The sequence below is a fragment of the Pholis gunnellus genome (assembly GCF_910591455.1).
Source record: "Pholis gunnellus genome assembly, chromosome: 18".
In the NCBI taxonomy this organism is placed as follows: Eukaryota; Metazoa; Chordata; class Actinopteri; order Perciformes; family Pholidae; genus Pholis; species Pholis gunnellus.
Genome location: NC_136545.1, coordinates 4,316,627 through 4,329,685, shown reverse-complemented (window position 1 = coordinate 4,329,685; position 13,059 = coordinate 4,316,627). Strand labels below are relative to the sequence as shown.

The following is a 13,059-nucleotide window of genomic DNA, read 5'->3' as shown; positions in this document are numbered from 1 at the left end:
TTAGTGGGTCACAAAAAAAAATACTCAAGTGCCTGGTTAGAATTGAGCTGAATGTTACTATTGCTGCAGGGCTGCAGTCCAAGACCAGGTCCAGTCCGAGTCAAGACCAAGTCCAGAGGCAGTTAAGACCAAGACCACGGACAGAAGTGTAGACATGATACACAAACTTTCTTTGATCAGTTCCTACACTGCAAGCCTCTACTAACAGTGACAAACAGAGTGACAGCTACTCGTTACTCATAAATTCTGAACATAGGGTCACACCTCTGGTCCAGGCACCGTCTTCTTGCATGGAGAACTACTTCTCTTGCCGCGGAGGCCATAACTGCCTTGTTGAATGCAAATAAGAGAAACGCTGTGTCGGTACAATTAAACAACATTTTGTACAACTGATCCCAAATCAGCAGCCAGGAACAACTGGACCTGTTCTCGATAGCAGAGCCCAGGACCAACACCATTCCAAGTCCATCAAGGGCACGACACCAGAACAAGTACAAGACTTCTCCAAACCGGACTCGACTACTACAGCCCTGTTAATGCTTATGCTAAATTTTTCTAATTACTTTGAGCGAGTGCATCTTTAGCTCATGTGAGCAGAGCTGAAGGTTTACTCACGTAGTAAGAGAAGATTCGCTTCTAAAAGCAATGCCTGGTATTAGCTTTGGCAAAACTTTGGAATTCATTCTCTTTGCAGCCAGTACAGACATTACTTTCAATGCATCTACGAGCATGGGAGTATTAAAGACATACTTTAGAAGAATGTGAACCTATCATGTCGTCTTGAAATTAGGTGCACTCTCGCAATTTAGCCGTGCACGACCATTAAGTCGGGAGGCCTGTGAGTAACACATTAAAGAAAGCGTGTTCTACATCCTGATGCGGAGGTCTCCTGACTTCTAGTCCACAGTTACGGCACAAATACCCTCGATGTTCCCCATGATGCAACTCAATGCTGTGACTCTCTCCCACTCTCTGGCACAACCTCATCACAGGCTCTTATGTCGTTTGTATCTGCAGAGCACGAGAAGCAAAGACTGTGTAAGAGCACCGACTACATGAACCTGCACTTCAAAGTCAAGTGGCTGAACAATGAATATGTCAAGGAGCTGCCAAACTTCAAGGCCGTCGTTCCCGACTACCCGTCGTAAGTGCTATTGACTTATTCGCTCATTGGCACAGGGAAAAATTACATTCATTTTGATTGATTGATCCCTAACTTAGGTAATAGTTAAGGATATCATACCAATAGAAATGAATAAAAAGAAATAACTCATGTTGTCTTTATTTTCCCTTGCAGATGGTTCTTACAGTTTGTGCTACAGTGGTTGGAGGAGAATGAAGATGTATCCATGGAGTTTATGCATGGAGCCCTCGAGAGGGACAAAAAAGATGGAGTAAGAACATTAAAATTGCCCCTATATATATATATATATATATATATATATATATATATATATATATATATATATATATATATATATATATATATGTATATATATATATATATATATATATATATGTATATAATATATATATATATATATATATATATATATATATATATATATATATATATATATATATATGTATGTTGTTCCCTCTTCTTCAAGAACTGTTGAAAGCATGGATGTTAAAACGCCCACAATCCAGCCAACAGACCCCAGTAAACTGTGATTGAGAACCACGATTGTTGTCGGTTGCACTGCACCACATCAGTCTGGGCTTTTAGGGTTCTAGATCAAAGCCTTGGAATATAAAATGGTTCTCGGTAGAACCCCATGGAGGGATTCTAGATGAAACCTTTGGAATTTACAAGAATTTTCATTAGAACCATCTGGGCGAGTTCTAGATGCAACCAAGGGTTCTTGATAGAAATGCCTCTATGGATTCGAGGATGAAACTCTTGGAAATTGAAAGTGTTTTTTGGTAGAACCCCCTTTGTGGGGTTCCATGAAGTGCCTGAAAAATGTAATTGTTGGTAGAACCCCCTCTGTGGGTTCGAGGTAAATCCTTTAGAATACAAAAGGGTTCTCGGTAGAACCCCTCAGTGTGGGGTATTGTTAGCAGTCTTAGAAGGTGGAAAGGTTCTGGATCGAACCTCCAGAGACTGTTCTGGGTGGAACCATTTCACCAAAGATGAGGTCTTTGTAGATCATCTCACAAAGGTTCCTAGATGGACCCTTTCACAGATGGTTCAAGGTATAACCCTTTAAGTTGGGTTCTATGTAGAACCCTCTGAAAGTGTTCCAGGTGGAACCTTTCCAAAAGGTTCTACCAGGATCCAAAAAGGGTTCTCCTATGCGGACAAGCCAAAGAACCCTCTATGGTTGTAGTAAGGACCGTTACTTCTCAGAGTGTAAGTGCTGTTAATGTAATTGTTTGCGTTTCTTTCCCTTGTCTCAGTTCCAGCAGACGTCTGAGCATGCTCTGTTCTCCTGCTCTGTGGTGGACATCTTCACCCAGCTCAACCAGAGCTTTGAGATCATCAAGAAACTGGAATGTCCCGACCCTAACGTCATGGCTCAGTACAGTCGCCGCTTCTCCAAGGTAGACCCACTGCACTGCATGGTGACACTTTAAAAGCTGCTCCCAAGTACAACACACAGGACTTGACTTTGAAAACCGCACAGAGCTCTTGTTTGTAACTCAGGAGCTTCATGACACGTGTTGTTGATTTGTGTCTTAAATTTCCATAATTGATAATGAATTGACTGCCAATGATCACAAAGCAGCTTCTCACTGTGGTTAATATTAGAAACAGTATGAAGATATGAGGTGAATTACAAAACAGCATTGCCTGGCCTCTGGAGGGACATTCGCTTTTCTTTTTCTAAAGGGAATTTGATATTTCCTCATTAAAAAGGAATGTTGAGTTGGACATAACACTCCCCTCCCGGGGGACGGAGGGACAGCACAGTTTTGTGCTTTGGGATTTTCTGTCCTGCATGTCAAAGAAGAGACTACAGGACGTTTGGGGATGTTTGTAATATAATAGTTGGGAGAGATCTTTCGGCCATACTCTATAGTCCCCACTGGGAACGGTTTTATGATAAATAAGTAATTGGATTTTAAATTGTTTCAAATGAAATGTTGTGTCATTGTGTTTTAATGCATTTCTTCCTCTTCACCTACAGACTATTGCCAAAGTTCTTCTGCAGTACAGTGCCATACTGACCAAGAACTTTCCTACTTATATCGACAAGGAGAAGATTGTAAGTTGTCAACACCATTACCATCAATGTGTGATGTACATACTAAGATCAGGCATTTTAAAGTCACTGCTGTGGTTTAATTATGAATTCACATTTCCATTTTGTTGACAGTTTTTACACTTGACAAACCCTCCAGTGGCTCCACCATTACATTAACAAACTTCTTTTGAAATAATACTTGTTTCCAAAGTATAATATTACACAGCAGTGATTGCATCACTTGAAGATACTGCAGAGTTCCTGCTACATGTGTGTAACATCTCTGTGTATTCTATGTCTGTCTCTTCCCGTGTCCTCTGGCAGCCATGTGTCCTGTTGAACAATGTGCAGCAGTTAAGAATCCAGCTGGAGAAGATGTTTGAGTCGATGGGTGCCAAACAGGTAAGACAAAGGGCGTGTCATGGATCGATGACAATAACAGTATGAAATTATCAATCCCTCAATGGCTCAAACAAAGAACCATAAACTGCCTAATCAACTCAACATTTCTTACTGAAGCATGAAAAGTGTGTCTTCTAGAGGTGGTTGCTGGTACAACAGCTGTATTTGTGTCTCTGGTGTATCAGATTGCAACAGAAGAACTGCTGGTATGTACAGTAGTGGTAGTTGAGACCATGTGAAGTAGACTCGTAGTAGTGGAAGTTGTTTGAAAGCTCTGGGTTCTAGATGAAACTTTTGGAATATAAAAGGGTTCTCGGTAGAACCTCCTGGGTGGGATCTAGATGAATCCACTAGAATTCTAAAGGGTTCTCTGTAGAACTCCTTAGGTCGGATCTAGATGAATCCCTTGGAATTGTTTATTATTTAGATTTTTATTTTAGTATGTAGTGCTCTATGCTATTTATTGTAGCTGCAGTGTTTATTATTTAGATTAATTTATTTTAGTATGTAGTGCTTGGTCGGCTGTAGGATTGTAGCGGTTGGATACTGTAGCTAAAGTTTCAAGCAATGCATTCACTTTACAATTAAAGCAAAATGAAGTGGTGGAAGAAGAGGAGGAGGAGGCAGGAGAGATGGAGGAGGTAGGTTTCCATCATGGTCCGAGCAGAGCAGATATTTGTTCATATTAAAGCACATCTTTTGGATGATTAATCAGTGTAATGGTGCGCCGCTGTATTGATTATCTTCCTCTTGCTCTGGCTTTGACAGCAGGTCGTGACTGAGGATGAGGAAGCGAAGGCTCCGGTTGGTACTATGGGTGGTAGCAGATTAGCTTCACTGATAGTAGACTAGATCCACAATGTTACATAGACAACCCCTCTCTAGCATTTACAGAAGCCTCTTATAGTCTGTTCTAGTCTAGTAACTTTGCTGACGTTGATGGGAGTAAACCAAGTATTGGACAGGAAGAGCTCTGACCTGATGGTGGCGATGGATGGAAAGTCAGAATTTGCATAGCAAATTTGAAGGCACTCTATCCAACAGTTGTTGAGATATTTTATTCGGCACCACGAATGTCAGCTCCATGGTGGTGCTGGCGGGAAAAGTCAGGGGATGAACAGATTGCTGCTTTCAAAATTCAAAATACAAAAATATTTGAACAATGGCAGGAAGTTGCTGATGTCGCTAGCTATCCCACACTGCACTCCCTGGGTCATTTATCAGAATAGTTTTTTTCCTTTCCTCCTTTCTTTGACTCAGTTTCTCTCTAATTTAGTAATGTGGGTTAACAAACTGAATTACCACGACGTCAGTAGTCCATCAAACTGATGGTCATTTGTTTTTTTGGATGACGCCTAAATGGAAAAAATCAATCTACAAATGTTGTTTCAGCTGGTGCTGAGGCAGCGCAGAGTATCTACACTCCCAGGGTCCTGTGTGACACACCAGGGGGACGTTTCAATGTTGTTATGTTGTCGTCTTATGATGGTTTCTCACTACGTCAAATGTTCATTGGGTCAGGATGTTAAAATTACCCGCTTGGCTTATAGCTCACTGATGTTATACTCCTCCGTACGCCCTCAAATGTGCGGGGAAAGGTCGTTTTCTTGACTTCTGACATTGATATCTCCGCAGTGGCTGAAAGGATTTTTACCATTTGAACTGTGAAGGTAGCCCATATTAACCTCTTCCAAAGTTGGTTTATATCTAGAGACACACATGCCCTGGGAGCCTATGGCTGTAGCTAGTTTGAGTGTCTCTCTGTGGCAGAGAGTACAACGGCAGCTTTTAACTCAAGTCTCACTGAATATGTAGTTCCTGCGTTTTAACCTTGCAGGGCCTCATAAACTTAATTGTATTTTTTCTGGCAGAGTAAAGTCACAATCATGTTTTTTTTTTTCCTCTCTTTTCTAGCACAACGATAGAATGCTAGCATGGCAGGCAAGTTCACCGTACATGCAAACATGTTTCATGAAGCATGTTTGCATGCACTCAAATGTCCGTCTCTCCGAATGAAATATTGCATCACTCATGTAATATTTAGTTTCTGGAAAGAGACGCGTTGAAGTCACCTCGAAAGAGCAAACTTTGTTGAATATAGTTGTGGCTTTTTTTGCGGCAGCGAGACTAAATTATGTTGTGTTGTCTTTTCGCTGCCACGCCTAGTTTGAGGAGAGTGAGGAGGAGGAGGAGGAAGATGTAGGGGAAGATGTGGAGAAAACAGAGGTTGAGGTTTGTTGCAGTCATCCTCAGGAGTCCCAGGTCCTTCTCGTGTGCCCTGTTGTTCCCACTCACAGCAGCATCTCAGTGACACAAGACGTCCCTGTGGTTGTCATGGTTTATTTGAACACGTCATACGTGGTGATTTCCACCTTTTTCCCGCTCTTTCCGTGGCGTTTTCCTTCCTCAAAACCGGTCACTCATTTTCCCTGAAAAAAAAAAGGTTATTTCTGAACTTCTTGTTGTTCTTTTTCTTTAATTTGTGTTCCCTTTCTTTGTTGTTTTTTTGCAATAGACCGACAAGGAGAAGGTGGGTGTTACAAAAACCTGCAGTATTTGTTCATTTCAGTTTTAATTCCAAGTGGTTTAGAGTTACAACAGCATATTATTTTGACAGTTGATCTTTTATTTTTCCTTTTCTTCTTTTTAAAAAAAATTAAATCTCAAAACATTCCCACCACGCAAAGATGGATGAACCAGTGGCAAAGGTAGGTCACAGGCATACCAAGCGTCTGCTGCCACAGCCCGTTGTGTGACGGCCGTGGATCCTCTGTGGTTCTGTCTTAATGTGAATTCAAGTTAATCTCCAAATGGGAAACGAGTTAATTGAGGATGTCCTGTGTTGCCCTCCACCCCGGCCGATCTGTCATTCAGAGACAGGGAGTAGAGTTTAGGCGCACAGACTCATGAGTATTAATTCACCCCCCCCTGTGCCCGCACACACACACATATACTCTCAGGACCAAACAAAACACATCCAGCACATTACAAACAATCCATTTGTAGCTGCCTTTGCCCCCCTGAAGCCTTCCCTTTGTGCTGCGCAGCAGAAACCTCTCAGTCTCTCCTCACTTATGCCCCGCCCCCCCGGCGATCCTGACAGGCCATAAATCAAAAAGGCCATTGGATCTTTCGCTTAATGAGGCGCAGCATGGCTTCATCCGTACGGCTTAGCTCTCCTGCAGGCTGTGCTTATTTAGATGAAGCCACCAGTATACCTCTTGGAGGTAGTTCCCTTTGTCCCCCCTGTCCCCTCGCCCTGTGCTTGTGAGACTTGTAAGACGCACGTCTCCTGCGGTATTAAACTTCAATTTATAAATTTTTTTTGCTCCCTTCAAAAGTTGGAGACTGCTGATAAAAAGGTGGGTTTGCTCAGATGTATGTGTTGAACTTTATTAATTTTCTTCTACTCTTCATGAACCACAATCATGGTGTTTTTGCTCAGTAGTTTTAAACGGATCACCAGGAAATACACTAATTATGTTCACTATTAAAGGATAATTCCTGCCATTTTGCAATTTGGACCTTTTTTTTTTTTTGACCACAATGAAATTTCTTTTTGCCAGGAGCATAAATTAGTTTTGATTTGTGATAAATTAAAGATTCAGAGCATTTCTGTTGCCGCTCACCATGGTAGCGGCTGAGCTTGTACGACTGGTAATTTTAATTAATAATTATTAAAACTTCTTTTTATTTGTGTTGTGCTCCCTGCAAAAGTTGGAGTCTGCTGGTAAAAAGGTGGGTTTGCTGGGATATGTATGTGTTGTATTTTTTATTTTTAAGAACTACAATCACAAAGTTTGTGATGGACATGTCTCTGCCACAGGAGATTACAGTACAACCGGCCTCTCATCCCTTTGGTATCCCTCGGTTTGATGGTTCTTGTTTTTTCTCTCTGCCATTTGTAGCCTCTAGCTTTTGCGTTGAAGTGCTGATTTCTAGTTAATTTGGGGGCAAATATGAAATGAAAGCCTTTTGTTAAATTGCTGTTAACGAGTTGTATGTCCTCGGAGGACTGGAATATAATATGATATATGTGATATTATACTTATTTTCCCTGCATTTTAAAGAGTTTCCAATTAACATATTTTGAACTCTTTGTCTTTAGATGCAATAAATGCCGCTCAATCAAATTCTAACAATTGGCCTGCTTGGATTCTGTCTTCCTGTCTGTCTGCAGATGGACCCCGAGGCCAGTGACTTACTGAACGACCTGCAGGTGAAGCTGAACAACGTGCTGGATGAGCTCAGCAGCACGTTCGGGAACAGGTAGCCTGATCCCGACCGCCGCGCATTTTCGGTCAAATCGGTATCCGCACGCACGTTGGTTCGGACTGATCGTTTTCTTTCTTTTTCTGGTAGTTTTCAGATCCGCATCAACGACTGCATGCGACAGATGGCGTCGCTGCTCTACCAGATCAAAGGGCCGCTCAACGACAACAACAAGAACCAGGTGGATGCCGACTCTGACAACACGCTGCGGCCGCTCATGGATTTCCTGGATGGAAAGTGAGTGGATCGAGGTTTTCACCTGCTGTTCTCTTGACAATGATGTTCTGGATGTTCTCTATTCATTAATGTCCTTCTTTTTTCTTCTGTGTCCTGTGCAAATCAGTTTGGTGAAAATCATAAATTAGAAGTTTTTAACAACTTTCAACAATACGAGCACCAGTTAGGGTTAACACACCTCAGCCCTTTCTGCGGTCCACGTGTCCCATCAACTTTGTGTGTGTGTGTGTGTGTGTGTGTGTGTGTTTGTTTGCCGCAGGCTCACACTGTTCGCCACCGCGTGCGAGAAGACCGTGTTGAAGCGTGTGCTCAAGGAGCTGTGGAGGATCGTGATGAGCAGCCTGGAGAAGACCATCGTCCTGCCACAGGGCAACGATACCTTTGTAAGCGCAGCGACGTTTGACACTAATTTGGCTTTTAGGAGCAGAAAAAAAAGAAACGGATGAAGAGCAGCAACTCAGTTTCCTTTCTGTTTTTTTCCCTCAGGGAGCACAGATTCTCTCGGCTGCGAAAGAACTGGGCCAGCTCTCCAAACTCAAGGTATCACAATGTCTTTGTACGTTTGACACCGTGTTAAATTCCCCTGGTGTTATACAAAGATCACTCATCTATGGTTGTGCCATCTCTTTGCTCATCCTTCGGATGTGCAGGATCACATGGCAGGGGAGCCTAAAAGCCTGTCTCCCAGGCAGTGTGCTGTCATGGACGTGGCACTGGACACTATCAAGGTCAGTTTATACCGCGGGCTTTGGTTTCATCAGGATGCCGGGTAGACGGGTCAAATTAGCCTCATCAACTATTCATCCATTAATCAGGTACCCTGAGCGGTCATGCAGGCAGCTCGTGACCATAAGTTGTCTGATTTAACAGGCCGGGGAGGGAAGTGTGTGGAGGGTAAAGTGGAGGAACTGAGGGGTGGAGAGAGCCAGATCATTTTGGACAAATGTTAAATTGGTTCTGTTGTTTTTGCTACTATAGTTTAAAATGGATCACCAGGAAACACAGTGATTGTTTGCACAATTAAAGGATACTTGTGGCCATTTTACAATTTCTACATTATTTTGAAAGTTTCTGCTGCCGTGATTGAATTCATTTTTGACAGGAGCAAAAAAACAACTCACTTTAATTACTTGAATGAACTTGTTTAGATTTTCAAATGTGCTAAATCCAAGATTGGGAGCATTTCTTTAGCTCCTCAACTGCTCTCAACATGGCAGCGGCTGAGCCGGCAGGCTCGCAGCTAATGGTGCTAACAGTGCAAACTAGTGCCAACAGTGTTTACCTGGGGGAGAACCGGAGGGTGGGAGATAGGGTATAAAGCAGACCTCCAGTTGTTCCTCCAGATGTTTATACGGCCGACTCGCCCTCTTGTTTCCGCCGTAGCAATACTTCCATGCAGGAGGCAGTGGGCTGAAGAAGGCGTTCCTGGAGAAGAGCCCCGAGCTGTCCTCGCTACGCCACGCCCTGTCCCTCTACACCCAGACCACGGACACACTCATCCAGACCTTTGTGACCACCCAGCATGCACAAGGTAGTTCAGACCGCTACCTAGTGGCCCATCTATAAGCGTAGAGGAAGAATGCATTTCCCACGGTAGACCAGCAGAGGGCAGTATGTGTGCATGATAAACAGAGGCTGAATAGTTCCTCTTTCTTTTGGTTTGTGTTTGGATTGCTGGACATTTCTTTGACGTGTCATTGTTGTCTTTTCTTTATCTCCCGTGCTGCCTCTGTGCCAGTGCACAACGGGAAGGGAATAAGGTTAACCCCCAGTGAAAAAGTACAGCCAAGCAAGGGTAGGTTTGTCTCAATTGGAATCAACCGCCAGCCCTCCCTCTCCCCCGCCCCATCCTACCCCGCCCCACCCTCTCTCGTTACACAGTTTCAGTTTTGTCCGTCTTTGCAGCCGAGGATGGTGAGGTCAATCCCGAACCCAACCCCTCCCCCTGCATCCCCCTCCTCATCCTGACTGCATTATGAATCAAAGTGTATTTTGCTGCCTGCAGCGGGCCACATGGAAGCTCGCTGATTGTGTGTGTGTGTGGGTGTGTGTGGGTGTGCGTTTGAACCAGGTTCAGGCGTGGACAAGCCGATAGGAGAGGTGTCCGTCCAGATCGAGCTGCACTCTCATCCTGGGAACGGGGAGCGGAAAGTGAGCGTCAAAGGTCCGTTTGAGTTTTCTTTACCTGATGCTAAATATGTGTCTTTTTATTTTACTCGCTTTCTGATTGCGTTCAAACACGTTTTTTTGCTCACATTTAGTCATGGGAGCCAACGACTTAAAGTGGCAGACGTCCGGCATGTTCCGGCCCTTCGTGGAGGTCGCCATGATCGGGCCTCACCTCAGTGACAAGAAACGCAAGTTCCAGACCAAGTCCAAGAACAACAGCTGGTCTCCCAAGTACAACGAGACCTTCCACTTGTAAGTGCTTTGGTTTTGTTCGTCCATGAATGTGGAAAAGAACAAACAGAAAAATGTTTGCAATCTTTCATTTTCATTTCTTTGTTTCATCATCATGTTTGTGTTGCTATCTAACAGCAGATATGTTGTTTCCGTCTATTTACAGTCTACATGTACAGTTGGGTTTTCACTCTCTGTGAATGACACTTTTCCACTGTTTATAGGCTATACTTATTATTTATTGTTTGATTGTGGACGTATACAGGAAAATATAAGGCGTTACGGACCAAACAATGTGTTGTTTTCAACCACTAGAAAACCCCATGTGCCATAACAAAAAATATTTTTTTATCAAAATAACAGATAACAGTTTACCGTTTGACATTACATTTGTTTATTGGTGTTTGCACAAAGCTTATCTGCCGCTTCTAAATTTAAATCAAATAATTAAAATGAATCTATAATACAGTGCAATTAAAATATTATTATATTATGTGTAAATTTGTAAATAAGTACATTTAAAACTGGCAGAAATGGCCAAATATTGGTTTCCCTTCAAGGCCTAAGGGCCGTCTTTTCATACATTATGACGCTAATGTAAATCTAAAGTATTATTATGTAACAAAAGGAACAGGTAGAAATATAGTTTTTTTGTGCCAGAAGAGATCATTTCACTGAATATGTATCTAGTGTTTACACCAGGATGTGCAATGTACATCTAGTGCAGTACTGTAGTTTATTTGAAAAAATTCACTTTGGGCCACCGAAGATAGATCCAGAGCGTCCACAGTAAGTTGCGGCTGGTGTGCTCATCTACGCTCGGGGTGCGTCCATCTAGTTGAGCAACCTGCTGCCGTGTTGAACAACTGTGTTGCTCAAACCTCTGCGTTCTCTCTCTCTCTCTCTCTCTCCCCCACAGCGCCCTGGGTAACCAGGACGGCTTCGAGTGCTACGAGCTGCAGGTCTGCGTCAAGGACTACTGCTTCGGCCGCGCGGACCGAGTGGTCGGCTTGGCCGTGATGCAGCTGAGGGACATCGGGGGGAAGGGCAACTGCGCGTGCTGGTGCCCGCTGGGCCAGCGCATCCACATGGACGACACGGGCCTCACGGCCATGCGCATCCTCTCGCAGCGCTCCAACGACGACGTGGCCAAGGAGTTCGTGAGGCTGAAATCGGAAACTCGCTCGGCCGAGGAGGGCAGATGAGGGGGAGCTGGAAGAGGGGGGGGGGGGGTAAAGACAGGAGGGACGGGAGGTCTCCTGGCTTCACGATAAGAGAGGAGGACCTCATGCAACGGCCTTTTTTGTCGCCGTAGATTGGCCACGTCGACTCTTTTCTTACACCTTTCGTGTGTCTGCCGCTGACTGTTTTGGCGGCGCAGACGCACTTGTCACCTTCACACTCTGGGTATTTTTGGACAAACTCTCACTCCTCGTGGTCCCCAAAACACTCGCGTTATTCACCGAGCTACTCACCAGGCAGTGGACCCCCCCCCCCCCCCCCCCCATCCACTGGAGCGGTGCAGCGTGTGCACCCCACAACCTCGGAGGAACGCAGGACGGCAGGCCAAACAAAGTCCCCACACCTCCCAAGTGTTGTTGTGCAATAACCAACCCCCCCCCCCCCCCACCACCTGAACCCCCTCAAACCTTGGCCGTGGGTTTTTATGCCTTACACTCTGCAAACTGTGAATGTGTGAAGTAAAAACAAAAGTGAACGCCCTGTTCTGTAGTTTCCACTGTGACGCCGTGTGGTTTTATCTCATAAAAGGGTTCTTTAGGTCTTTAGGTTGATGAATGAATGGCTGGTAGAAAGGAGACAGTCTGTCTGAAGCTGATGAAATATCGTACTGCTTTCACGAGTCATGTCTCAAGAGAAGGTACTAAACGTAGAACTCCTTAGTCGAACCCCTTAGTTTAAAGGATTCAGTTAAATGTGTGCCTTGCCATGTTCCCGTTTCCCCGGGAAACACCACAGTGATGTGATCAGTATGTAGTCTAGTCTGCGGCGATATCGACGACGTTATGATTTCAAGCGAAACCTCGTGAACAGCGACACCACCAGTGTTGACCCATGATGTGAGAGGTGAACCCTGTTTCGGCCAAATCTACGTCCAAACTCTGAGCTCCGTTAGCGGCTCCGGTGTGACCAAGACGCTTTATTTATTTATTTTTATACGTATTTATTTTCGTCCGTGCTTTTTCGAAGACGGCGGTTTAAAAAATGTCGTTTACCGCCGGGCGGTCAGTCTGACTCGAGCTGTTACGGCAGTCAGTCACGTTAAAAAGTGTCCAGTCAGCGTCTGTTGGCGGCGACTCGTGTCGTTGACCGGCGATAGCGACAGATGTATTTTACAACAGTTCATTTATAGTGAAGAAATATATGTTAAACTTTCAGGTAACGTTTTCTTCCAAAAAAGAAAGGATATCTGAACATTGAGTGTAGAGTTACTTCTGGTTTACATTACTGCTCCGTCGATGAGTGGCCTTACTTACGGGGAAAAAACAAACAAATGATGTTTCTCTTTTTTAATTACATTTTTTATTTCCTTGTATCT

The 13,059-nt window shown here is 43.9% G+C and overlaps 1 protein-coding gene across 1 annotated transcript in view; it reads left to right on the top strand.

Moving 5' to 3' along the window:
- Positions 1-11,707, top strand: part of unc13bb (unc-13 homolog Bb (C. elegans)) — a gene marked incomplete at both ends in the record, with an annotated part of 56,389 nt that extends 44,682 nt beyond the window's left edge. The window contains 16 exons of the mRNA XM_079179264.1: positions 1,018-1,144; positions 1,298-1,394; positions 2,404-2,547; positions 3,135-3,212; positions 3,516-3,593; positions 4,184-4,234; positions 7,774-7,862; positions 7,956-8,102; positions 8,362-8,485; positions 8,589-8,642; positions 8,753-8,830; positions 9,486-9,633; positions 9,841-9,897; positions 10,174-10,266; positions 10,364-10,523; positions 11,422-11,707. Coding sequence (XP_079035390.1) covers positions 1,018-1,144; positions 1,298-1,394; positions 2,404-2,547; positions 3,135-3,212; positions 3,516-3,593; positions 4,184-4,234; positions 7,774-7,862; positions 7,956-8,102; positions 8,362-8,485; positions 8,589-8,642; positions 8,753-8,830; positions 9,486-9,633; positions 9,841-9,897; positions 10,174-10,266; positions 10,364-10,523; positions 11,422-11,707 — 1,811 coding nt within the window. The remainder of the gene's footprint in view (positions 1-1,017; positions 1,145-1,297; positions 1,395-2,403; positions 2,548-3,134; positions 3,213-3,515; positions 3,594-4,183; positions 4,235-7,773; positions 7,863-7,955; positions 8,103-8,361; positions 8,486-8,588; positions 8,643-8,752; positions 8,831-9,485; positions 9,634-9,840; positions 9,898-10,173; positions 10,267-10,363; positions 10,524-11,421) is intronic.
- Between the last annotated feature and the right edge of the window lie 1,352 nt (positions 11,708-13,059).